The sequence below is a fragment of the Musa acuminata genome, chromosome BXJ3-3 (genome assembly GCF_036884655.1).
Source record: "Musa acuminata AAA Group cultivar baxijiao chromosome BXJ3-3, Cavendish_Baxijiao_AAA, whole genome shotgun sequence".
Taxonomy (NCBI): domain Eukaryota; kingdom Viridiplantae; phylum Streptophyta; class Magnoliopsida; order Zingiberales; family Musaceae; genus Musa; species Musa acuminata.
Window position 1 is genome coordinate 33,170,768 of NC_088351.1, and position 27,251 is coordinate 33,198,018.

At 35.9% G+C, this 27,251-nt stretch overlaps 3 protein-coding genes across 4 annotated transcripts; all 3 read right to left on the reverse strand.

Annotated features, from left to right (window-relative positions):
- Positions 1–1,617: 1,617 nt before the first annotated feature.
- Positions 1,618–6,818, reverse strand: LOC135634172 (putative disease resistance RPP13-like protein 1). The gene is made up of 2 exons (XM_065144447.1): positions 2,308–6,818; positions 1,618–1,796 (listed from the first exon to the last, which is right to left on the reverse strand). The coding sequence occupies exon 1, from the start codon at positions 6,519–6,521 to the stop codon at positions 2,328–2,330; it is 4,194 nt and encodes a 1,397-aa protein (XP_065000519.1). The 5' UTR covers positions 6,522–6,818; the 3' UTR covers positions 1,618–1,796; positions 2,308–2,327.
- Positions 6,819–10,656: 3,838 nt separating this feature from the next.
- LOC108952084 (putative disease resistance RPP13-like protein 1) lies at positions 10,657–16,260 on the reverse strand. Its single transcript, XM_065141853.1, is given in 3 exon segments — positions 10,657–10,902; positions 11,437–15,033; positions 15,036–16,260. Coding segments are annotated over 3 exon segments (4,761 nt in total). The 5' UTR covers positions 16,141–16,260; the 3' UTR covers positions 10,657–10,843.
- A 5,463-nt stretch (positions 16,261–21,723) lies between these two features.
- Positions 21,724–24,407, reverse strand: LOC135633384 (putative disease resistance RPP13-like protein 1). 2 transcript variants are annotated; one of them, XM_065142775.1, is made up of 2 exons: positions 22,553–24,398; positions 22,075–22,470 (listed from the first exon to the last, which is right to left on the reverse strand). In XM_065142775.1, exons 1-2 carry the CDS (start codon positions 24,145–24,147, stop codon positions 22,392–22,394), a joined length of 1,674 nt encoding a protein of 557 aa, XP_064998847.1. In that variant the 5' UTR covers positions 24,148–24,398; the 3' UTR covers positions 22,075–22,391. The 2 variants fall into 2 exon arrangements, with proteins under 2 accessions (XP_064998845.1, XP_064998847.1); XM_065142773.1 differs by having other exon boundaries at positions 21,724–24,407.
- Between the last annotated feature and the right edge of the window lie 2,844 nt (positions 24,408–27,251).

Here is a 27,251-nt window from a genome sequence, read left to right on the forward strand (position 1 = left end):
TCGGATTCAAGTTTAAAGTCTTAGTGACAATACTAGTTTTTTAGACTTATTATCATCGACAATGAAGATATAAAATTTATTTTAAAAAATGATATTAGTGTACCTTGGTGCATGTATGTTGAAAAAGAAGAGTGTTTTTTATAGTGAGATTATTATTGTCAACAGTGATTTATCGGTTGTTGTTTAAGACGAAAAGTCAGACTCCAATGTATGCGTGTGCATGTTATGCAAAATTATTCTTACCTCTTGGATGATAAGAAATTTAGAAGATATTTGATATATCCTTATATGTCTTGATTTTTTTTTTATAATGTATGTATATAGAAAAAGGAATGAGACTACTAATTGACCGACCACATATGTTATATTATATAGAAATATATATTATTTAGAGAGAAGAGTAGTTCTCTCAGCTAATTAATTTTTTATGCAATGTTCTATAGAGCTCTTTTGCTAACTCTCCATTTTAACTAATAAATTGTAGTTTTAGAACAAAGAAGTGGACTATTTGGTGTCAGTTTGGTTCTTGGCATTTTATGATTAGTGAACAAGTTCAAATAATTGAAAGATTGGTGGGTAGATCTCATATACTTTATGGACAAGATGCGAATCACCTAATTAAGGGTGATTTAGTACATGTAGCTCGTGCCAATGCATAATCTAAGGGTCAATGTTTTTTTTTTTTTGCTTCTTTCTGTTATTTTTGTATTCTAAAAAATATTTTCTACCATACAAGCATATGCTCCATGACTTGTAAGTTATAATTAATATGGTAAGTACTTTATGATCATCCTTACTTCTTTTTTGCGTCAAACCACAAGTAAGTCGCTTTATTTGTAGAGATGTCTGCTAAAACAAAAAAGAGTTGCCAGCCCCATGTGGTATGACTTTAAGAGGTGAGTTTAGATGCAAAATCCATCTCAAGAAACAAAAAAGAGGTAAATGAGATTGACAAGATGCTCCTAAATCTCCATAAAATGACCATGAGATAAGTTACGTCAGCATGCTACCTCCTCTCACAATGCAGATGATAATTTCATTATGATTTTTGACATGATATATTATGTTCATTGAAAAGTTCTATTGTGTCAACTGAAACAGTGTTATAGTATCAACTTCATAATCAATTGATCAATTACATGCTTAGAGATAGCTTAAAATCATGTTGCGTGTTCTGAAATGTACCACATTAATAAAGAATCTGATTCCTAAGAACAAAAGACAAATTCTTATGAAAACCTACTTAAGTTTTATGACAATTATTCTATAATTAGAATAATAATGGTTTCCCTAGTTAAAGCATTTATTGGACAAAAGATAGATACAGAAACTTAAAATTGACGACAGACCATACCAAAACATCTAATTTTCAATAATTTCTACATCCTGTCTTAAAAATAAAATAAATATTTATAATGATATATATGAACTTCAACATGAGTTCTATCACTTGTGCATGATACATTAATCAATCGAATGTCTCAATATATATATATATATATATATATATATATATATATTTGCCTATAGAAATATAAGATAAAAAAATATAAACAAATAATTTTCATATAAAATTTATTACATATTTCAATATATAATCAATCCACTCACAACACATACAAAAAATTCGATAACTCCTTAAAAATTCATAACATTCAAATCCAAATAGCACATAAAAGTTCATAGCATTCAGATCCAAATAGCACATATAAAAAGTAATCTAAATGTACAATACTGTTAAAGGTACAATCCTCTTAAATAGTTCTTCAAATGATATCCAGAACTACTCCTTTTATCTGAAAATTAAAAAAAATTATATGAGCAAAGAAAACATTGTTACTCTCATACAGACAAAATTTATCATAATTAAGTATTTTTTTAAAACATAAGAATTTTGTAAACATTCAATGCCTGCGTTCTAAAATATACATAAATATCAATTTTTCATACACATATAATTTACAAAACTTAAACTTTATATGTATTTTAAATGCTAAATAAAATGCTTCTCATACTTTTTCTTAAAAGCAACATATATTTACATATATTTTCACAATAAAAGCGTAATACAACTAAAATCATATATCAGATCATAAATCATTATAGTATAAAGAATTGCCATTAACTAGCCATAAAAAACATAAATATAATGAAATAAATTGTACCTTTTACAATTAAACCCTTACTAAGTCTTGTGTTTAGTTTTATGTTCTTGGATAAAAATCTAGCTATTACCGAGTGGTCTCACAGACTAGGAAGGAAAACCATCCGAAAACAACGAAAAACCAATGGTTGGATGTGATGTACCTTCACGTATCTCCAATGGATCAACAGCCAAAAATCAACCCGAGCTCTTCATCTCGGCCAAGTGCTTTTCCAGCTGGAAGAGACGTCGGTAGCCCCTTCTCAGGTAGCACCTGAATCTTCGGACATCTAATTATTTTTAAAAGCCGGAGGGAGGGAAGGGCATGCAACTCTGTCGGCAGCGATTGTAGATTCTTGCAATCCTTGAATTCTAGCGATCTGAGAGCTGTGAGGCTTCGCAACAACTGCTCCTCCTCATCAGACATCGTCGCTCGAGGAAAGTTTGAGATTGTGAGAACACGGACGGATGGAAGTATCCTTCTTAAGAGCGAAAGTTTGAACAGGGCTGTATCGTCGATGCATAATTCGGTTACCGATGAACCCTCCACTCGCTCATTCCCTTCATTCAGCAACAACTCGTCTTTCGATCTCAGCTCACCACATTTCCAAATCTTCAGATATTCAAGTCGTTTCAGGTGAAGCAGCGACGTTGCTGGAAGAGACTCTATGCACCGGCAGTCGCCTATTTCCAATCGAGTGAGTGAGGTCAAGTTGTGCAGGCAGCCCAGTAGCAATTTTCCCAGATTCCCACAGTCAGACAGAACTAGTTCCTTGATTGAGGGTGGAAGGAGGATGTCATTGTCCCCATCTCGCGTCATGCTCAAGAGCTTCGGGCAACTGCGGATTGACAATTTCGCAAGGGAGGTGAGTTCTTTAAACTCCTTCACCGGCAGCCACACGAGTTCCGCACATTCCGCTATCTCAATGTCACTGATATTTGGTAAGCTGTGCGATAGCAACCCTTCTTCCAGATTTCTTAGATTTGGACATTTACGTATTGTCAATGTTGAAAGAGAAGCAGTTATGCAACTGCCGCCTCCATGGATTCCTTCCCATAACCCTGGCAGTTCTGTCAATCCGACTTCATGTAAATTTAATGTTTGAAGTGGAGGAGGGAGGGGAGGCATCCTCTTAAGCCTCGGGCATCTTTCAATTTGAAGTTTTCGCAAGCAGGGAAACAGCTGTCGGCCATCAGCCCAAGACCACTCTTCCCATTGTGGCATGTCCCTGAACGTGAGCTCCTCCAAGCTAGGAAAACACTTGCTTTCGTCTCTAGAACCAAAAAATCCATCACCCACCTTCTTCACTGCTGGCATTCCCTCGATGTGAAGAACCTTGAGACCCGGCAGTTGACCAAGACAAGGGAGTTCCTCACATTCTGGGATGTCCACCAGATTTATCACTTCAAGACTATATATTTTCAATTCTGAAACGATCATACTGCTGCTACTTCCATCGATTTCTTCCCACAATCTTGGAACTTCTGTCAACCCGACTTCACATAATGATAGTGACTCAACTGAAGTAGGGAGGGGAGGCATCCTCTTAAGCCTCGGGCAACTTCCAATTTCAAGATTTCGCAAGCAGGGAAACAACTGTCGATCATCAGCCCAAGACCACTCTTCCCATTGTGGCATGTCCCTGAACGTGAGCTCCTCCAAGCTAGGAAAACACTTGCTTTCGTCTCTAGAACCAAAAAATCCATCACCCACCTTCTTCACTGCTGGCATTCCCTCGATGTGAAGAACCATGAGACCCGGCAGTTGACCAAGACAAGGGAGTTCCTCCAGTGCCATCATGTCCTCCAGCACTAGCCTTTCCAGATTAGGCAAGAACTTGCTCTCTGTACTTAATTCATGACTTATTTGTTTCACTGCTGGCATTCCCTCCACGTAAAGGTTCTTCAGATTCGGTAGCTGTCCAATACATGAAAGATCCTTCCATGCTTTGCAGTTTATCAATCTAAGAGTTCCCAGATGCACTAACAATTGTGCCTGCAGCCAACTGGGTGATCTGACACCATTGTACCCTCTGATCGTCAAACGTTTGAGAGCCTGATGTGGTTGGAGACCTTCGAGTACCTCCTCCGACACAACTAATTCATTGCCGTCCAAGGTACTCTTTGTCCATTCTAAGACTAGTTCATCAAGGTACTCTTTGTTGTTCAGATTAGCCTTGCTTGCTTCTTGTTTACTCTCAACGTTCTCGAGGTTGGTAATTCGAAGTGGTCCATGAAGTTGTTGCAGACTGCCTAATTGGGCAACCTCGTGTCCCTGATCCTTGAGTACTTTGAATGAAGACAATCCTCGAAGAGAAGCCAGCTTCCCAACATTATTTATCTTGGAAATTATTTCGTCTGCTGCGTTAAGATGCATCAAGTTGATCAACTTGCTCATGCCGTGCGGGAAACTCTGTAGTTCACAGCCCTGCAGATCCAGTACTCGCAAATTGTAAAGACCACATAGTGACTCCGACAGTCTACAAATCTGACAGTTGTAGGATATGTCAAGGTAGCGGAGGTGTATCAATTCACCAATTGTCTCAGGCAACTCCCGCAAGCCACACCCGTGCAATTTCAACACTCGAATGTTTTTTAATTTTTCAAACTGAATGAACAAAGGGCTCTCGACTCGAAAGCCAAACCAAAAATTCTTGGAATTAATCATGAGGGTCCGTAATTTATCATAACAAGAGAGCTCCATTAACTTAGTTCCATCGGTTAATGTTGCTGATAGATGACGAGTCGTATTAGGGATCTCTTTCGACTCATCATTGATCCTGCAAAACTCTCCCTCTGAAATAAATTGAGCAAGATCGTGTATGAGGTCATGCATCACATATTGTGATCCCCAAGGAGCTTCCTGAAAGAAAGACCTATTCACTAATTCAAGGAAGTAGCGGCTTCCTGTATCCTCCGTCGTCATATTGTTGTCTTGAGCAACGTAGCCTTCTGCCATCCAAAGCCAGCTCAATTCCCGTTTATTAAACGGATAATCTTTGGGGAACATGGAACAAAAAACAAAACATCGCTTAAGGTGTGAGGGAAGACATTGATAGCTCAGTTGTAGGACTGGCAGGACACCCTCTTCGTTTTGCGGTAGTTGCCATATTTCATTCCCTGCGATGATTCTCCAGGCCTCCTCATTCATCTCCGCCTTCAACAACCCGCCTACCGTCCTTGCCGCAAGTGGCAACCCCTTCAACCTGCCAACGATCTTCTTTGCTATGGCTTCTAGCTGTGGAAATTCACCGGCGTCTTCGGAACCAAATGCACATTTTTTGAACAATTTCCAATAGCTGGCTTCATCCAGACCTCCTAGATGGATCCGATTGCCAACCATTTCTGCAATCTTTTCAGAGCGAGTTGTAACCAAAATCTTGCTTCCTGGTACTCCGTACCTCAATGGTGCACAAAATCTTTCCCATTTCAGGCTGTCCTCGTTCCACACATCGTCGAGGACAAGCAGGAACCTTTTTGAGGTCAACTCCTCCTTAACAACCACTTGAAGTGTATCAAAGTTGTTTAGATCGCACTTATTCCGGGTTAAGGATTCTATGATCTCTTTGGTAAGCCTCTCCACGTTGAAGTCGTCGGATACACAGAGCCAGACCTTAGGATGAAAATAGTCCTTCCCCCTCTCGTGGTTGTAGGCTTGCTGAGCAAGAGTCGTCTTTCCGACCCCGCCGATCCCAACAATAGTCAAGGTAGAGATGCTACTGTTGCTGGATCCGGATCCATCGGCAGATTTCATCAACTGTTCCAGAAGGTGATTCAGCTGTTCGTCTCGTCCGAATACTTGAGTTTCTATCGGAAAGGAAGTGGTGGTTCGAGGCACTACTGACGTTATCATCTGTTTCTCATCAGCATCTAATTTACCAATGAAATGCTCGATGTCAGTAGTATATTTATCTAAATTCGTCTGAATTTTCCTCACTCTAATCACATCATCATCTTCTCTACCGAAGAAGCGACCGACACGTTCATAAATTTTTCTTTTTTTCCTCGTAGGGAGACGAGAAGAAGAAGATGATTGGTTACTTGCCTCATACCCCTGAGCTCCTTGTTGCTCGATCTGTTGCTTCAGAACCCGGAACTGGATCTCATCAAGCAAGTCGTCAGCGTCATAAACAGTGTCCTTCAGTTTCATCAGCAATTCCTTCAATCGCTTTTTCTTGTCTTCATCTTTAATCCACATGTTCTCGACTCTGCCGATGATGCGCTCAGTCCCGGAAAGAGTGTTCCTCAGCTCGTGGAGGTCAGCGACTCCGGGATCCTCCAAAACTCTTTCGATCACATAGTCGCTGATCTTACCCATCAAGCTCCCGATGAAGGACGATCCGAGCGATCCCAAGCCTGCTAATATCCACGACGACATCGCAGTGCAGGGTTGATCCTTCTTTCTCCAAGCACAAAGGTTAGAGGATTCTCAGAGTAGATGGATATTTTCAGCTGCAACGACTTCTCCTCCTCGAGAAGAAGCCTTCGACAGGGCGGTTGGCGGCATCAATTATTGGAGTCTGCACGTGCTACGCACATGAGGAGGGTGCAGCATCAATTATTGGAACCAATTTTCCACCACTTTCGTTTTCTGGGAGCATGAGTTCGACCAGTTGTAGGACTTTCGAGGATGAGAAAGGATATGGTAACAAAGTTTTCCGATCGTAGACACAATAATTATTTTTATTTGCTGAAATTAAACTCAACTTATGGAAAATTATCTATTTGACGTTTATTATGATAATTTAATGTGTCTTCTTACTATTTGGTGTAGGTGCGAAAATAAAATAAATATTCACTAAAATAGATGATACACTCTGAATGAATACCTTTTTAGGATGTAATAAAACGATTTGCAGGTAAATTACACTAAGTATATCATATTTCTCTTAAAAAAAATATTTTTCATTATCTCATACCAAGTGTATCATATTTCTTTTTACCCATGTACTATCTATTCTTTTATAAAATATGAAAATACCTTTGATATTGACCTAGTCCTATAAAGAAAATGGTTTAGTCAATAGTGGTTAAAACAAAAACCCAAAAATCAGTTCAAAGTGAATGGATTCTTTTTTTTCTCTCTCTTCTCTTGTTGATGAATCAATTTATCGATATCTCTCTTTCTCCGAACCTTATTAAGTCAATTTTATCTTTTTCTTTATATCTTAATCTTCGCCTTCTCTATATCTCTAGGTGCAAACCCTACGAGAAGACCCCACAAGGAATCCTTTTGAAGTCCACTTTACAAAAACAATCTATAAAATATTTATTATAATAATTTAATATATGATACTATTTGGTGTTTCTATAGAGTTGAAAATAAAATAAATGATCACTAAAATAGATGATACACTCTAAATACTTTTTAGGATGTAGAAAAATGATTTACATGCAAGTTTAAACTTGGGAGGGATGAATATATTTTTTTAATATAAATTATTGGATAAGAAATTCTCTAGGTTTTCATGTTGATTCCTATCATCTCGTATTGATCACTTTCTAATGCTTTTTGAAGTACTTTAGATAATATTTTTATCAAAAAACGCTTGATGATTTTTTTTAAAAATAGGGTCTCAACTACACTGATTTTCCACATGGTTATACTAACTCAAGATAGTATAACTCACCCTCCAATCACCTTTAAACTTTGAGAATCAGTTAAGTGAATTTTGATCAATTTTTTTTTATTTTTTATTTATTTAAAATGTGAATTGACAATTATTTGATCCCACTTAAGGTTGAAATTGTTTTTTTTTTTTTTGGTCAAATAATGGTTTGTTTACTTGTTTTCACTCAAAAACCTTGTACTTTACATTGATATCCAAGAAATCTTGATGATTTTTAAAGAAAACTTGAATTAGACTGATTTTTTTTTTTTACAGGGTTAACATTATTTCTGGTCCTTTATTAGAAAGCAATATAACCCTATTCAAAATAGTATAACTCATGTATCATAAAAATTATTTTTTTTCATGTTAGAAAGCAATATAAACACGTCTTGTAAACAACATTTTTCTGAAATCAATTGTTATGTTCATGTTATGTTTTTTTTATATAGAGTAAATGGTATAGGCAAAATATTTGTTATGTGCTCAAAACGCAAGATATAGAAAAACTTTGTGCAACTTAAATGCAAAGTATGGTGGAATAGAAAAGTGTGTCGAATTACTATTATACATTGCATAATTGTTCCCAAAGCTTGAGCATCTTGATGAGTTAGAGCAAAAGCTCAATCTTATTTTCCTGGTTATTCTCCAAGCTATTACTGATGTGAGATCTCCACGGGTAGTCTTTTAGATTGTGATCAACAGGATGCTAATAATGATAGCGTACTCATCCTCGACGAGCAACTCGAGGAAACATGATTAGTTTTCCTACAATTAAAATATCTAACCTCATCTTTTTCTACTATGGATGTTGTGGTGGTGGTTGGATGGTTGCAGCAGGCCTTCTTTCTACCATGAAAAGGAGAACTGGCTCCCTGTTATGGTGTAGACTTAAATGCGAGCCTCAGATCTTTTCTTTTATAATCTGTTGACCAATTCTTCGTGAGTTGATAACTCAAGGATGGTCACTTGTTTTGCAATAAAGAGGCGTTGGCCTTCGGTTCTATAGCATCAGGTGCATTTAAATATTCTCAAAATGTCCACACCAAGCTGTCGTTCCTTTATAAACCACGGTGCAGAATATTGTGGTCATCTGGAAACATGATGTCGACACTCATGTTCACCATGATCAAAGCCCACGTCCGACTCGACGAGTACGATTCACCATCACCCAACATTATTAAAGTTATTTCAATATTTTGTACATTATGATTTAGTTTCAAATTTCTATAGATTGCTAATACCATAAAAAAATTATCATATCCTAAAAAGCTTTCCGATCTACATTTATTAAACGTTATTAACAAATTAAGATAGTATCACTACATAAAATTAATACCACTATCTTCGGATTCAAGTTTAAAGTCTTAGTTACAATACTAGTTTTTTTAGACTTAATTGTCATCGACAATGGAGATATAAAATTTATTTTAAAAAATGATATTAGTGTACCTTGGTGCATGTATGTTGAAAAAGAAGAGTGTTTTTTTATCGTGAGATTATTATTGTCAACAGTGATTTATCGGTTGTTGTTTAGAACGAAATCAAGATGATTTAGGTGAAGTCAGACTCGTATGTATGCGTGTGGATCTTATGCAAAATTATTCTTACCTCTTGGATGATAAGAAATCTAGTTGAAGATATTTGACATATCTTTAGGTGTCTTAATTTCTTTTTTATAACGTATGTATATAGAAAAAGGAATGAGACTATTAATTGGCCGACCACATATGTTATATTATATAGAAATATATATTATTTAGAGAGAAGAGTAGCTCTCTCAGCTAATTAATTTTTTATGCAATGTTCTATAGAGCTCTTTTGCTAACTCTCCATTTTAACTAATAAATTGTAGTTTTAGAACAAAGAAGTGGACTATTTGGTGTCAGTTTGGTTCTTGGCATTTTATGATTAGTGAACAAGTTCAAATAATTGAAAGATTGGTGGGTAGATCTCATATACTTTATGGACAAGATGCAAATCACCTAATTAAGGGTGATTTAGTACATGTAGCTCGTGCCAATGCATAATCTAAGGGTCAATGTTTTTTTTTTTTTGCTTCTTTCTGTTATTTTTGTATTCTAAAAAATATTTTCTACCATACAAGCATATGCTCCATGACTTGTAAGTTATAATTAATATGGTAAGTACTTTATGATCATCCTTACTTCTTTTTTGCGTCAAACCACAAGTAAGTCGCTTTATTTGTAGAGATGTCTGCTAAAACAAAAAAGAGTTGCCAGCCCCATGTGGTATGACTTTAAGAGGTGAGTTTAGATGCAAAATCCATCTCAAGAAACAAAAAAGAGGTAAATGAGATTGACAAGATGCTCCTAAATCTCCATAAAATGACCATGAGATAAGTTACGTCAGCATGCTACCTCCTCTCACAATGCAGATGATAATTTCATTATGATTTTTGACATGATATATTATGTTCATTGAAAAGTTCTATTGTGTCAACTGAAACAGTGTTATAGTATCAACTTCATAATCAATTGATCAATTACATGCTTAGAGATAGCTTAAAATCATGTTGCGTGTTCTGAAATGTACCACATTAATAAAGAATCTGATTCCTAAGAACAAAAGACAAATTCTTATGAAAACCTACTTAAGTTTTATGACAATTATTCTATAATTAGAATAATAATGGTTTCCCTAGTTAAAGCATTTATTGGACAAAAGATAGATACAGAAACTTAAAATTGACGACAGACCATACCAAAACATCTAATTTTCAATAATTTCTACATCCTGTCTTAAAAATAAAATAAATATTTATAATGATATATATGAACTTCAACATGAGTTCTATCACTTGTGCATGATACATTAATCAATCGAATGTCTCTATATATATATATATATATTTGCCTATAGAAATATAAGATAAAAAATATATAAACAAATAATTTTCATATAAAATTTATTACATATTTCAATATATAATCAATCCACTCACAACACATACAAAAAATTCGATAACTCCTTAAAAATTCATAACATTCAAATCCAAATAGCACATAAAAGTTCATAGCATTCAGATCCAAATAGCACATATAAAAAGTAATCTAAATGTACAATACTGTTAAAGGTACAATCCTCTTAAATAGTTCTTCAAATGATATCCAGAACTACTCCTTTTATCTGAAAATTAAAAAAAATTATATGAGCAAAGAAAACATTGTAACTCTCATACAGACAAAATTTATCATAATTAAGTATTTTTTTAAAACATAAGAATTTTGTAAACATTCAATGCCTGCGTTCTAAAATATACATAAATATCAATTTTTCATACACATATAATTTACAAAACTTAAACTTTATATGTATTTTAAATGCTAAATAAAATGCTTCTCATACTTTTTCTTAAAAGCAACATATATTTACATATATTTTCACAATAAAAGCGTAATACAACTAAAATCATATATCAGATCATAAATCATTATAGTATAAAGAATTGCCAATAACTAGTCATAAAAAACATAAATATAGTGAAATAAATTGTGCCTTTTACAATTAAACCCTTACTAAGTCTTGTATTTAGTTTTATGTTCTTGGATAAAAAATCTAGCTATTACAGAGTGGTCTCAAATACTAGGAAGGAAAACCATCCGAAAACAACGAAAAACCAATGGTATCGATGCGGAGAAGCAATGGTTGGATGTGATGTACCTTCACGTATCGCCAATTGGTCAAGAGCCAAAAATCGACCCGAGCTCTTCATCTCGGCCAAGTGCTTCTCCAGCCGCTCCGTCAGCATCGCATGGCAGCCTCCGAAACGTAGTTTCCTGAGGGACGTCGGTAGCCCCTTCTCAGGTAGCGCCTGAATCTCCGGACATCCAATTATTGTTAGAAGACAGAGGGAGGGAAAGGCATGCAACTGTGTCGGTAGCGATCGTAGATTCTTGCAATCCTTGAATTCTAGCCATCTGAGAGCTGTGAGGCTTCGCAACAACTGCTCCTCCTCATCAGACATCGTCGCTCGAGGAAAGTTTGAGATTGTGAGAACACGGACGGATGGAAGTATCCTTCTTAAGAGCGATAGTTTGAACAGGGCTGTGTCGTCGATGCATAATTCAGTTACCGACGAACCCGCCACTTGCTCATTCCCTTCATTCAGCAACAACTCGTCTTTTGATCTCAGCTCACCACATTTCCAAAATTTCAGATATTTAAGCCGTTTCAGGTGAAGCAGCGACGTTGCTGGAAGAGACTCTATGCACCGGCAGTCGCCTATTTCCAATCGAGTGAGTGAGGTCAGGTTGTGCAGGCAGCCCGGTAGCAATTTTCCCAGATTCCCACAGTCAGACAGAACTAGTTCCTTGATTGAGGGTGGAAGGAGGATGTCATTGTCCCCATCTCGCGTCATGCTCAAGAGCTTCGGGCAACTGCGGATTGACAATTTCGCAAGGGAGGTGAGTTCTTTAAACTCCTTCACCGGCAGCCACACGAGTTCCGCACATTCCGCTATCTCAATGTCACGGATATTTGGTAAGCTGTGCGATAGCAACCCTTCTACCAGATTTCTTAGATTTGGACATTTACGTATTCTCAATGTTGAAAGAGAAGCAGTTATGCAATTGCCGCCTCCATGGATTCCTTCCCATAACCCTGGCAGTTCTGTCAATCCGACTTCATCTATTTCTAATGTTTCAAGTGGAGGAGGGAGGGGAGGCAACCTCTTAAGCCGCGGGCACTGTATAATTTCAAGTTCTCGCAAGCAAGGAAACAGCTGTCGGTCATCAGCCCAAGACCACTCTTCCCATTCTGGCATATCCCTGAACGTGAGCTCCTCCAAGCTAGGAAAACACTTGCCTTGGTCTCTAGAACCGAAGAATCCATCGCCCACCTTCTTCATTGCTGGCATTCTCTCGATGCGAAGAACCTCGAGACTCGGCAGTTGTCCAAGACAAGGGAGTTCCTCACATTCTGGGATGTCCTCCAGCTCAACCACTTGAAGACTATATATTTTCAATTCTGAAACAGTCATACCGATGCTACTTCCATCGATTTCTTCCAGTAATCTTGGAACTTCTGTCAACCCGACTTGACATAACGACAGTACTTGAAGTGACGCAGGGAGGGGAGGCGTCCTCTTAAGCCACGGGCATTGTACAATTTGAAGTTTTCGCAAGCAGGGAAACATCTGTCGGCCATCAGCCCAAGACCACTCTTCCCATTTTGGCATGTCGATGAACGTGAGCTCCTCCAAGCTAGGAAAACACTTGCCTTGGTCTCTAGAACCAAAGAATCCATCTCCCAAATTCTTCACTGCTGGCATTCTCTCGATGCGAAGAACCTTGAGACTCGGCAGTTGTCCAAGACAAGGGAGTCCCTCACATTCTGGGATGTCCTCCATCTCGACCTCTTCAAGGCAATATATTTTCAATTCTGAAACGGTCATAACGCTGCTACTTCTATCGATTTCTTCCCATAATCTTGAAACTTCTGTCAACCCGACTTGACATAATGACAGTGATTGAAGTGAAGGAGGGAGGGGAGGCATCCTCTTAAGCCTCGGGCATTGTACAATTTGAAGTTTTCGCAAGCAGGGAAACAGCTCTCGACCATCAGCCCAAGACCACTCTTCCAATTCTCTCATGTCCCTGAACTTGAGCTTCTCCAAGCTAGGAAAACACTTGTCTTGGTCTCTAGAACCAAAGAATCCATAGCCCACCTTCTTCACTGCCGGCATTCTCTCGATGCGAAGAACCTTGAGACTCGGCAGTTGTCCAAGACTCGGGAGTTCCTCCAATGCCACGTCCATCAGCACTAGCCTTTCCAGATTAGGCAAGAACTTGCTCTCTGTACTTAATTCATGACTTATATGTTTCACTGCAGGCATTCCCCCCACGTAAAGGTTCTTGAGATTCGGTAGCTGTCCAATACAAGAAAGATCCTTCCATGCTTTGCAATTTTCCAAACCAAGAGTCATCAGGTTCGCTAACAATTGTGCCTGCAGCCAACTGGGTGATGTGACACCAATGTACCCTACGATCATCAAACGTTGGAGAGCCTGATGTGGTTGGAGACCTTCAAGTACCTCCTCCGACACAACTAATTCATTGCCGTCTAAACTGGAGCCATCATCCGATGTCCATTCTAAGGCAAGTGCATCAAGGTACTGCTTGTTGTTCAGATTAGCCTTGCTTGCTTCTTGTTTACTCTCAACGTTTTCAAGGTTGGAAATTCGAAGTTGTCCATGAAGCTGTTTCAGACCGCCTAGTTGGGCAACCTTGCGTCCCTGATCCTTGAGTACTTTGAACGAAGATAATCCTTGAAGAGAAGTCAGCTTCCCAACATCATTTATATCGGAAATTATTTCGTCTTCCGCATTAAGATGCATCAAGTTGATCAACTTGCTCATGCCGTGCGGGAAACTCTGTAGTTCACAGCCCTGTAGATCCAGTACTTGTAAATTGTAAAGACCACATAATGACTTTGGCAGCCTCCTAATGTAACGATTGTGGGATATGTCAAGGTAGCGGAGGTGTATCGAGCCACAAATTATCTCAGGCAACTCCCGCAAGCCGCAGCTCTGCAATATCAACACTCGAATATTTTTTAATCTTTCAAACCGAGGGAACAAAGAGCCCTTGACTCCAAAGCCATACCAATGACTTTTGTAATTGATCATGAGGGTCCGCAATTTATCATAACAGGAGAACCCCATTAACTTAGTTCCATTGGTTATTGTTGCTAACAGATGACGAGTCGTCCTAGGGATCTCTTTCGACTCATCATCATCGATCCTGCAAAACTCCCCCTCTGAAATAAACTGAGCTAGATCGTGTATCAGATCATGCATCACATATGCGGATCCCCGAGGAGCTTCCTGAAAGAAAGATCTGTTCACTAACTCACGGAAGTAACTGCTTCCTATAGCTTCCAGCGTCATATTGTCTTTCATATTGTCTTGAGCAACGTAGCCTTCTGCCATCCAAAGCTGGATCAAGTCTCGTTCATAAAACCGACAATCTTCGGGGAACAAGGAACAAAAAACAAAGCACCGCTTAAGGTGTGGGGGAAGATATCGATAGCTCAATTGCAGGACTGGCAGGAGACCCTCTTCGTCTTGCGGTAGTTGCCAAATTTCACTCCCTGCGATGTTTCTCCAGTGCTTCTCGTTCATCTGCGCCTTCAACAACCCGCCTACCGTCTTTGCCGCAAGTGGCAACCCCTTCAACCTGCCTGCGATCTTCTTTGCTATGGCTTCTAGATGTGGAAATTCACCGGCGTCTTCGGAACCAAATGCACATTTCTTGAACAATAGCTGGCTTCATCCAGACCTCCTAGAGGGATCGGATTGCCAACCATTTCTGCAATCTTTTTAGAGCGAGTTGTAACCAAAATCTTGCTTCCTGGTTCTCCGTACCTCAATGGTGCACAAAATCTTTCCCATTTCAGACTGTCCTCGTTCCACACATCGTCGAGGACAAGCAGGAACCTTTTGGAGGTCAAGTTCTTAAGAACCACTTGAAGTGTATCAAGGTTGCTGAGATCACACTTATTCTCGGTTATGGATTCTATGATCTCTTTGGTAAGCCTTTCCACGTTGAAGTTGTCTGATACACAGACCCAGACCTCATGCTGAAAATAGTCCTTCACCCTCTCGTGGTTGTAGGCTTGCTGAGCAAGAGTAGTCTTTCCGACCCCTCCGATCCCAACAATAGTTAAGGTAGAGATGCCACTGTCGCTAGATCCGGATCCGTCGGCAGATTGCACCAACAGTCCCAGAAGGTGATTCAGCTGTTCCTCTCGTCCGAATACTTGAGTTTCTATCGGAAAGGAAGTGGTGGTTCGGGACACTACTGACGTTATCATCTGTTTCTCGTCAGCATCTAATGTAGTAATGAGATCCTCGATGCAAGTAGTGATTTTATCTAACTTCATCTGAATTTCCCTCACTCTATTCACATCATCTTCTCTACCGAAGAAGCGACTGGTAAATTTAGGAACCGAAATTTTCATCTTTTTCCAAGGAAAGAGACCGGAAGAAGAAGAAGAAGATTGGTTACTTGCCTCATCACCCTGAGCTCCTTGTTGCTCCATCTGTTTCTTCAGAACCCGGAACTGGATCTCGTCAAGCAAGTCCTCAGCGTCATAAGCAGTGTCCTTCAGTTCCATCACCAATTCCTTCAATTGCTTTTTCGTGTCTTCGTCTTTAATCCACATGTTCTCGACTCTGCCGATGATGTGCTTAGTCCCGGTAAGAGTAGTCTTCAGCTTGAGGAGGTCAGTTCCGTCTCCGGGCTTAGCTCCGACTCCGAACACCTCCGACAACCTCGGGATCGCATCGTCGCTGATCTTTTCTATCAAGCTCCCGATGAAAGCCTCTCCGAGCGATCCCAAGCCTGCTAGTATCCACGACGACATCGCAGTGCAGGGCTGATCCTTGTTCTCCGAGCACAAAGGGCAGAGGATTCTCAGAGTAGATGGATATTTGCAGCGGCAAGGACTTCTCCTCCTCAAGAAGAAGTCTTCTTCGAAAGCGAGGTTGGCAGCATCAATTCGGAGGCTCCTATTGCTACGTACATGAGGAGCGTGGTCAAACGCCACCCACAACACTCTCACACAGCACGGCCAAATATCTTCTTCTCGGAAACTCTCCCAACTTCTTCGTTTGACTGATCTGAACCAATTCTGCACCACGTTCTGGAAGTGTGTATTCAACCAGCTATAGGACGTTCGAGTATTTCCACCAAATTTTCTTCTGTCCACTTTAATAATCTCACCAAATTCCACGAAACCAATTTACTTTCGTGGAATTCCACCATATGAGAACAAGTTTTGTCTCCTTGTGAAATCTTATAAGAGTTGTTTTCCGGTCGTAGACACAAGAATTAATTTTATTGGTTGAAATGAAACTTGACTTGTAGAAAATTATCTCTTTGATGTTTATTATAATAATTTATTGTGTCATACTATTTGACGTTGGTTAAGAGTCAAAAATAAAATAAATATCCACTAAAATAGATGATACACTATAAATGCTTTTTTAAGGATGTAGAAAAATGATTTACATGCAAATTATAACTTCAGACGGATCAATATAAATTATTAAATAATTTTTAAAAAATTCTATTTTCTATTATCTCCTGAGAAATATCTCATTTTTTTTCCATATAATATTCCTTCTTTTTTAAAATATAAAAATATCCTTGATATTGACCTAGCCATACAAAAAAAATGACCAGGGTCAATAGTAATTAAACTAAACAAAAATATATCAATTGAACATGAATCAATTTGATGCAACCTTTCTTTCTCCATGTCCGATTTTGTCTTTTTCTTCGTATCTTCACGATTTTGTCAATTTGATGCAAGTCTTCTCAACAAAAAGACCCCCATAAGGAATCCTTCTCAAGTTCTCTTTATAAAAATTATTTATAAAATATTTATTATAATAGTTTAATATATCATACTATTTGGCATTTGTGCAGAGTTAAAAATAATATAAATATTTACTAAAATAGATGGTACACTATAAATGCTTTTTAGGATATAGAAAAAAGATTTACATGTAAGTTTCAACTTTGAATATAAATTTCTTAATACAAATTACTAGATAAGTTCTTAAAAAAAAACTTGTGTTTTCTTATCTCACACGAATTGTCTCATGTTTTCTCTTTTCAGCATAACACCTTTTCTATAAAATATAAATACTTTTGACATTAACATAACCCAAAAATGGCGCGGGTAAATAGTAGTTAAACTAGAAAAAAAATCAGGTAAATATTAAGTTGACTTCATCTTTGTCTTTATATTTTTGCCTTTGTCTTTAATACTTGTCAAAGTACGCTCGACTAAGAATTTTCTAAAAGAAACTCTCTCGAAGTCCAAAGTGTCCCATAAAGAATATTTCTAAAACCCTCTTGATAAAGTCTCTAGTAAAGAATCTTTCCGAAGTCAACTGGATAACTTTTGTGTTTCACAATCTCATGCTAGTCACTTTCTAATGCTTTTTGGAGCACTTTATATATTTTTTTGTCAAAATATGAAATTACAGGGTTAAAAATTTAAGATTTGATATATTCTCCAAACAATGCTTAATTTAGAATTACACGCATTGCTTATGATGACAAAAAGACTTTTAGGAAAAGTACATATCGAAAATATTCCTTCTAATATATCAGCCATTTGTTTGTGAAAAAAAAAGTGAATGTTTTTATCAGCTTGCTTAATGTGAAAAACAGAAATATTGTTGTTTGCTAAGAAATGAAAAAAAATTGTGGTTACACAAATTCTCTCATGTACTTCTGATACTTGTTTCATGTAATTGAAATGATTTTTGATATACAAATATTTTAATTTCAGTTTAAATTAACTAAGAAAAGTAAGATAGGCATGAATTCAGCCTTTTAAATGATTGAATTCACTTATAAGAGTTCAATATAGAAAAAATATTCTTTTTTTAGAAATCACCCTAGATTTACCTCGTATCATTGAGAATGGATTATGAATTGAATTTAAACCACTTTTCTAATTTTTTGTTCATTTTAATTAAGAATTTAAATTATTTGATTCAATTTAAGATTGATATTAGTAAATTATTGGTTTTTGGGGCAGTTAATGTTTCATTTTCTTTCGACAATCTTTTCCAATGACTTTATACAAGTTTTTTCAAAAATAGGATCTCTATTACACTGATTTCAAAAATCCTATCTAAAATTAGGGTAAATCAAGTCTTTTTTTTTTTACTAATTTTCTTTTGAATCACCTTTAAACTTTGATAATAAGTTAAGTGAATTGATTCTTTTTTTATTTTTTATTTATTTAAAATGTGAATTGACAGTTTTTTATCCCACTTAAGTTGAAATTGTTCATTTTTTTTATTTTTGGGTCCAATAATGCTTTGTTTAATCTTTGACTCAAAAACCTTGTACTTAGATAATGTATTGCCATGGCTCTTCGTGATTTAAAAGAAAAAGCATAAGATACACCGTTTTTTTTTATATATGATTACATTATTTCTGATCCTTTATTAGACAGCAATATAACCCTATTCAAAATAGTATAACTCATGTATCAAAAAAAAATTCAAAACCCTAGTGAACTTTATCCCACGCATTTAAAGTTATTTTTGGTAAAAAAAATCTTTATGATTTCAACTTAGATAAGCCAAGAAAAAGAAAAGGGTAAAAAAAATTGAACTTTTAAATGTTTGATTTCAGTGAAATCCAAATTCCTATCTAGAGATATATGGTTACTCACTTTTATATAAATTTATATTAACAATGATTATGTCTATATTATCGGTACTATAAATATTTTTTATTTATCTTGCCAAATATATAGATCCGATTCTTACCTTTTATTTCCCTTATAGCTTGTACCATTGTTGGGTCTAATAGGTTAACTAATTTATTAATTTTATTTTACTTAAATAATTAGTCAAAATACATAAGCTAAAGTTTATAGTAATATACTCGTCGGACTCTTATAAGTTAATCTTAATTTTATTCTGATATATGTCTAGTTAGGGTGTTACAATCATATTTCTCTAAAGTAATAAGTTGTAACCATCTTTTTATCATATCCATGTTATTTACTTTTAGTGAAAAATATGACTAATTGGGGTGTTACAATCATGTTTCTCTAAAGTAATAAGTTGTAATCATCTTTTTATCATATCCGATGTTATTTACTTTTAGTGGAAAATATTTTATCATTGTAAGTATTATTATATGTTTCAACTGTATAATTTTTTTCATAAAATGAAAATGAATTAGTATTTTTATACCTAGTAGTAACCATGGCATGAGAGCTAAAATTCTATAAATATCAAAACAATGACAAATAATTTGTTTTCTCAAAGCTACTATATGATCTCTACACTTGTAATTTATTGTGGGTGTGAGGAAAATTATCATGTCCCTTCTTCTTCAACTTACTTATATGATAGTTGATAAAGTATATTTTGATAAAGTATATTTTCATTCGTGAGCTACTTGACAATAAATGTAGAACTATTTGATAATTTTTCTTCTTATCATTTTAATCATATAAGTAATAGGTAAGTCATGAATATGCTTTAGTAATGAATTTATATTTTTTAAATCCATTTGTTATAAGTATGATATACAATATTGTTGCTTATTTCTCCTTCTTAACTTTAGATATGGAATAAAAACTATTTTTTAAAATAATTTTTGCATGTATCTATATGGTAGTGGCTTTACAATAGTCCAGATAGTATTTTTTTTCTTGTACATCAGTCATTGTATTTTTTAAAAGATGAATCATACAATAATCATAATTTATTTTTGGAAAGATCTCCTTCACAATTTTATTAGAAAAATCATATATATGGTTTATACCTAACCAATGAAAAGATCATTTGAAGCAAAATTATCATCTTCATTATAATAAACCATGATATATAACAAGAAAATATCATCTTGGCTACCATTGTTTTCAACCAGCATTCCTTCAATATTATTATAATAATATTCTCACTTAAACTAGCTTGCTCACTAACAACATCAAATAAAGTATAAATATTAGGATCAATATTACCTTTCTTCAGTCAATCCATTTTCAAACACATCATCACTTTTATCATCTTCCTCAGAACAAATGAGTTATTTAAGTCTAAGTTGTAATTGTCAACCCATGAGATATCTGACATATCATTTTAGCCTAGTCTTGATATCTCACCTAATGTTTGGTTAACAATGCCATCATGAATAACAAAAACTGCTTAGTAAAGAGGAGCATCCTATAACGAGACCATTAGAACAATAATAACAACAACAAGGATTATAAGCTTAAATTTAATAAAATACAAGCTATAAGTGTCATAAATCTAAAAACATTTATAAAAAAAATCGCATTCTTGAGTTTCATAAAACATCAAACTATAACTATAGTATACCATTTTAATCATTTTATGAAATCCCTGACAAAACAAAAAATAGTGATTACTAGAAGATGAAACAAATCTTTTCACTTTGAATCAAAGTTTTTCTTTAATCTCATTGATGAGCTTCACGCATAAGTAAAAAGGATGAAATCAATAAACCATATTCAATAACTAATAAAACAATAAAAGGAATGTCCAAGTCTATCAAAAAAATATTTCTAATACTAATAACCTCATAAAACCTCTATATATATTTTTTATAATTCTTAATAAATAACAAGGACTAATAACAAGTAGGGAGGTATATTTAACTATAATTTCTCATATATACTTAGATAAGAAATATCAAATGTAGCTCATAAAAAATAGTAAGAGAAAGAGAAGGATAATGATAGGATGAAGTAGGAGAATGAGAGGCAAGTCTCCCTTTAGTTCCAGAAGAAGCACAAAAGCCACACCTCACACCACCTTTGAACCCATTTTGAATCAGAGCAAAAGAATTCTTATAGAGCCAAAGTGAACTCATGAGACTGGTGGTCAATTAATTAGCCATTGTTTGTGCAGAAAAATAAAACACACTATAAGTAAAACTGTAAAGTAAGAAAAAAATAAGAGGATTTTGTTTGAAGGAAATCTCCATATTTACTATCTATATTATGATGCATATAAAATCTTTCTTTTTCACTACTCCTAATTAATAATATTTTTTTATGTATTCTTCTATCATTTTATTGTTCGGTCTTTGTGAAATCACTCGGTCCATCGAGGAGTGGTGGAAAGCTTCTCCATCGCGAGACGGTCATGGCATCCGCCTTCGAGTGGGATCGGCTCCCCTATAATCTTCAACGTTCTAGTTGATCGGTCTTGATATGTCATTATGTAAATACAGGGCAATCTTTTATTTATTGTGGAAAGCTTTTATAAACTTGAAGCCTATTTCATGTGTATTTTTGATTCTGCTATGCTTAAACCAGATGACTAGTTTTTCCCATAAATGTTGTTTAGTGCAATTTGTTGAAGAAGCATCTTAATGTTCTTTTCATCCATCACTCTTTAGATTTTTACTAATTGATAGCATAATTAGCAGATTGATGGAACAAAAATGGGCAATAGGGTTATTTGTTTCTTGCTTTAAGGCAAGAAACATCCGATGTCCATTCTAAGACCAGTTTTTCAAGATACTGTTTGCTGTTCAGATTAGCCTTGCTTGCTTCTTGTTTACTCTCAACGTTCTCGAGGTTGGTAATTTGAAGTCGTCCATGAAGCTGTTTCAGACTGCCTAATTGGGCAACCTCATGTCCCTGATCCTTGAGTACTTTGAATGAAGACAATCCTTGAAGAGAAGTCAGCTTCCCAACATTATTTATCTTGGAAATTATTTCGTCTGCTGCATTAAGATGCATCAAGTTGATCAACTTGCTTATGCCATCCGGAAAACTCTGTAGTGGACATTGAAACAGATCCAATACTTGCAAATTGTAAAGACCACATAATGACTCCGGCAACCTCCAAATCTGACAATTGTAGGATATGTCAAGGTAGCGGAGGTGTATCAAGTCACCAATTGTCTCAGGCAACTCCCGCAAGCCACACCTCTGCAGTATCAACACTCGAATGTTTTTTAATCTTTCAATCTGGACACCAGTCAACAAAGAGTCCGCCACTCTAAACCCATACGTATAACTTTCATAATTGATCATGAGCGTCCGCAATTTCTCATAACGGGAGAACTCCATTAACTTAGTTCCATTGATTACTGTTGTTAACAGATGACGAGTCGTCCTAGGGATCTCTTTCGAGTCATCATCATCGATCCTGCAAAACTCCCCCTCTGAAAGAAACTGAGCAAGATCATGTATCAGGTCATGCATCATATATTCCCATCCCATAGGACCTTTCTGAAAGAAAGACCTGTTCACTAACCTAAGAAAGTAGCGACGTCTTACATCCTCCATCGTCATATTGTTGTCTTGAGCAATGTAGCCTTCTGCCATCCAAAGCCGGATCAAGTCTCGTTCATCAAACAGATGATCTTTGAGGAAGAGGGAACAGAAAACAAAACACCTCTTAAGGTGTGAGGGAAGAAAATGATAGCTCAATTGTAGGATTGGCAGGACATCCTCTTCGTATTGCAGTAGTTGCCATATTTCACTCCCTGCGATGAGTCTCCAGTGCTCCTCAGTCATCTGCGCCTTCAACAACCCGCCTACCGTCCTTGCCGCAAGTGGCAATCCATTAAACCTGTAAGCGATCTGCTTTGCTATGTCTTCTAGCTGTGGAAATTCACCGGCGTCTTCGGAACCAAATGCACATTGTTTGAACAATTTCCAATAGCTGACTTCATCCAGACCTCCTAGAGGGATCGGATTGCCAACAATTTCTGCAATCTTTTTAGAGCGAGTTGTAACCAAAATCTTGCTTCCTGGTTCTCCGTACCTCAACGGTGCACAAAATATTTCCCATTTCATGCTGTCCTCGTTCCACACATCGTCGAGGACAAGCAGGAACCTTTTTGAGGTCAACTTCTCCTTAACAACCTCTTGAAGTGTATCTAAGTTGTTGAGATCACAGTTTTTCTGGTTTAAGTTTTCTATGATCGCTTTGGTAAGCCTCTCGACGTTGAAGTTGTCGGATACACAGAGCCAGACCTTAAGCTGAAAATAGTCCTGCACCCTCTCGTGGATGTAGGCTTGCTGAGCAAGAGTAGTCTTTCCGACCCCTCCGATCCCAACAATAGTTAAGGTAGAGATGCCACTGTCGCTAGATCCGGATCCGTCGGCAGATTGCACCAACAGTCCCACAAGTTGATTCAGCTGTTCCTCTCGTCCGAATACTTGAACTTGAGTTTCTATCGGCCAGGTAGGAGTGGTTTTTCGGGACACTACTAACCTTATCATCTCTTTCTCATCATCATCTAATTTACCAATGAGATCCTTGATGTCAGTAGTATATTTATCTAACTTCATCTGGATTTCCGTCACTCTATTCACATCATCTTCTCTACCGACGAAGCGACTGCCAAGTTCAGAAAATCTTCTTTGTTTCCTCGGACGGAGACCGGAAGAAGAAGATGATCGGTTACTTGCCCCATCCCTCTGAGCTCCTTGTTGCTCGATCTGTTGCTTTAGAACCCGGAACTGGATCTCGTCAAGAAAGTCCTCAGCGTCATAAACAGTGTCCTTCACTTTCTTCAGCAATTCCTTCAATCGCTTTTTCGTGTCTTCATCTTTAAGCAACATGTTCTCGACTTCGCCGATGATGCGCATAATCCTGGTAAGAGTATTCATCAGCTCGCCGAGGTCATCTCTGACTCCGAGCTCCTTGAAAAATCCTCGGTTCGCAAAGTCTCTGATATTATCCATCAAGCTCCCAATGGACTCTCTGAGCCATCCCAAGCCTGCAACGACTCCGGGGTCCTCCAGAAGCCGTCGGATCAAATAGTCGCTGATCTGATCCTTCACGCTCCCGATTAAGGCCTGTCCGAAAGATCCCAAGCATGTTAACATCCACGACGACATCGCAGTGCAGGGCTGATCCTTCTTTCTCCAAGCACAAAGGTTAGAGGATTCTCAGAGTAGATGGATATTTTCAGCTGCAACGACTTCTCCTCAAGAAGATGGTTTCCAAGGGCGGTTGACGGCATCAATTATTGGAGGCTGCACGTGCTACGCACATGAGGAGGGTGCATCATCAATTATTGGTACCAATTTTCCACGACTTCGGTTTTCTGGTAGCGTGACTTCGACCGGTTGTAGGACTTTCGAGGATGAGAAAGCAATTCCACCAAATTTTCTTCTGTCCACTTTGGCCATCTCACTATCAAGAATCAGATGCATGATATGATAACAAAGTTTTGTCTATAAGAGTCGTTTTCCGGTGGTAGACACAATAATTAGTTTTATTTACTGAAATTAAACTCAACTTATAGAAAATTATCTGTTTGAGGTTTATTTAATGTGTCATCGAAAATAAAATAAATATCTACTAAAATATATGGTACACTCTGAATGAATGGATGTAATAAAACGATTTGCACTTAAATTACAACTTCAGACAGATCAATGTAAATTTCTTAATATAAATTATTATATTATTTCTCTTAAAAAAAAAATTTTATTATCTTATACCAAGTGTATCATTTTTTTTTTCACATATACTATCTATTCTTTTATAAAATATGAAAATATCTTCCTAGCCCTATAAAAAAAATGATTGGGTCCATAGTGGTTAAAACGAAAAAGACAAAATCAGTTCAAAGTAAATCGATTTTTTTCTCTCTCTTCTCTTATTGATGAATCAATTTATCGGTGTCTCTCATTCTCCAAATCTTATTAAGTCAATTTTATCTTTTTTTCCTAGAAGACCCCAATCCTTTTGAAGTCCTCTTTCTAAAATATATCTATAAAATATTTATTATAATAATTTAATATGTGATACTATTTGGTGTTTTTGTAGAGTTGAAAATAAAATAAATAATTACTAAAATAGATGATACACTCTAAATGCTTTTTAGGATGTAGAAAATGATTTAGATGCAAATTTAAACTTTGGAAGGATGAATATAAAATTTTTAATTAAGTGTCTCATGTTTTCTTTTTCTCATATAATGCTCTTTTTATAAAATACAAATACCCTTGACATTAACATAACCTTACAAAGAAAATGACTTAGGTAAATAGTCATTAAACTAGAAAAAAAATCAATTTAAAGTGAATTGGTTTGATACGATCTCTCATTCTCCATACCCTACCGTTAAAAATTTTACTTTTTAATCCTATTGAGCCAATTTTATCTTCAGTATATCTTTAAATTTAAAATTTTTAGGATTTGATATATTCTTCGAAGAAGACTCAATTTAGAATTACATTGATTGCTTAAATGGTTTAAAAAAACTTTTCGGAAAGGTATATATTAAAAATCTACCTTCTAATATATCTTTCTAGCCATTTGTTTGTGAAAAAAGGTAAATATTTTTGTTAGCTTGCTTGTTCTGAAAAACAGAAAATTTGTTGTTTGGTTAGAAATGAAAAAAATTGGGGTAACAATGATTGCTTAGGATGGAAAACTTTATAGATTTCTCTCATGTACATCTGAATCTTGTCCCACGTAATTGAAATTATTTTTGACTTAAAAATATTTTAATTTCAGTTTACAGTAACTAAAAAAAAGTAAGATGACATGAATTCAGCCTTTTAAAGATGGAATTCACTTAAACTACCGAACTTATAAGAGTTAAAAATAGAAAAATATTCTTTTTTGAGAAATCACCTCATATCATTGAGAATGGGCTATGAAGTGAATTTTGACCACTTTTTCATTTTATTTGTTCATTTAAATTAGGAATTTATAATTATTTGATTTAATTTAAGACTGATATTAGTAAATTATTAGTTTTTGGGTCAATTAGTGTTCTATTTTCCTCTTCATTTTACTTTGACAATGTTTTCCTATGACGCTAGATGAATTTTTTTAAAAATCAATAAAATACTATTTAAAATTAGAGTAAATCAAGCCGTTTTTTTTACTAACTCACCCTCCAATCACCTTTAAACTTTGAGAATCAGTTAAGTGAATTTTGATCATTTTTTTCTTTGTTATTTATTTAAAATGTGAATTGACAATTATTTGATCCCACTTAAAGTTGAAATTGTTTTTTTATTTATTTTTTGGTCAAATAATGGTTTGTTTACTTGTTTTCCCTCAAAAACCTTGTACTTTACATTGATATCCAAGAAATCTTGATGATTTTTAAAGAAAAACTTGAGTTAGACTGATATTTTTTTTTTTACAGGGTTAACATTATTTCTGATCCTTTATTAGAAAGCAATATAACCCTATTCAAAATAGTATAACTCATGTATTAAAAACTTATTTTTTTCATGTTAGAAAGCAATATAAACACGTCTTGTAAACATTTATCTGAAATAAATTTTTATGTTCATGTTATGTATTTTTTTTTATAGTAAATGGTATAGACAAAATATTTGTTATGTGCTTAAAACGAGAGATATAGAAAAACTTGGTGTCACTTAAATGCAAAGTACGGTGAAATAGACGAGTTGGTCACCCGGTCCACGCTTCGCGCTACAACTTCGGTGCAGCGCTTGCCCGCGAGTCCCCTGCACCAGGCGCCGACATCGTGATTCCGGTCCCGGACTCCGGATACAGAGCAAAAGCTTAATCTGTAAATTTCAAATCCGGGGACATTGTAATCTAAATGTAATCTAAATGTAATCACGATATGCAGAACTACTCCTTTTCAAATCTGCCGACATTGTAATCTAAATGTACAATACTATTAAACGTACAATCCTCTTAAATAGTTTTCAAATGATATCCAGAGCTACTCCTTTTATCCGAAAATTAAAAAATATATATATCAGCCATTTGTTTGTGAAAAAAGAGTGAATGTTTTAATCAGCTTGCTTGATGTGAAAAACTGAAATTTTGTTGTTTGCTAAGAAATGAAAAAAATTGTGGTTACACTGATTGCTTAGGATGTAAAAACTTCATAGAATTCTCTCATGTACTTCTGATACTTGTTTCATGTAATTGAAATTATTTTTGACTTAAAAATATTTTAATTTTAGTTTAAATTAATTAAAAAAGGTAAGATGACATG

Excerpts from the sequence above, each read along its gene's own strand:
- LOC135634172 (XM_065144447.1), bottom strand. The coding sequence starts at position 6,521 with ATGTCGTCGTGGATATTAGCAGGCTTGGGATCGCTCGGATCGTCCTTC.
- LOC135633384 (XM_065142773.1), bottom strand. The coding sequence starts at position 24,147 with ATGTCGTCGTGGATGTTAACATGCTTGGGATCTTTCGGACAGGCCTTA.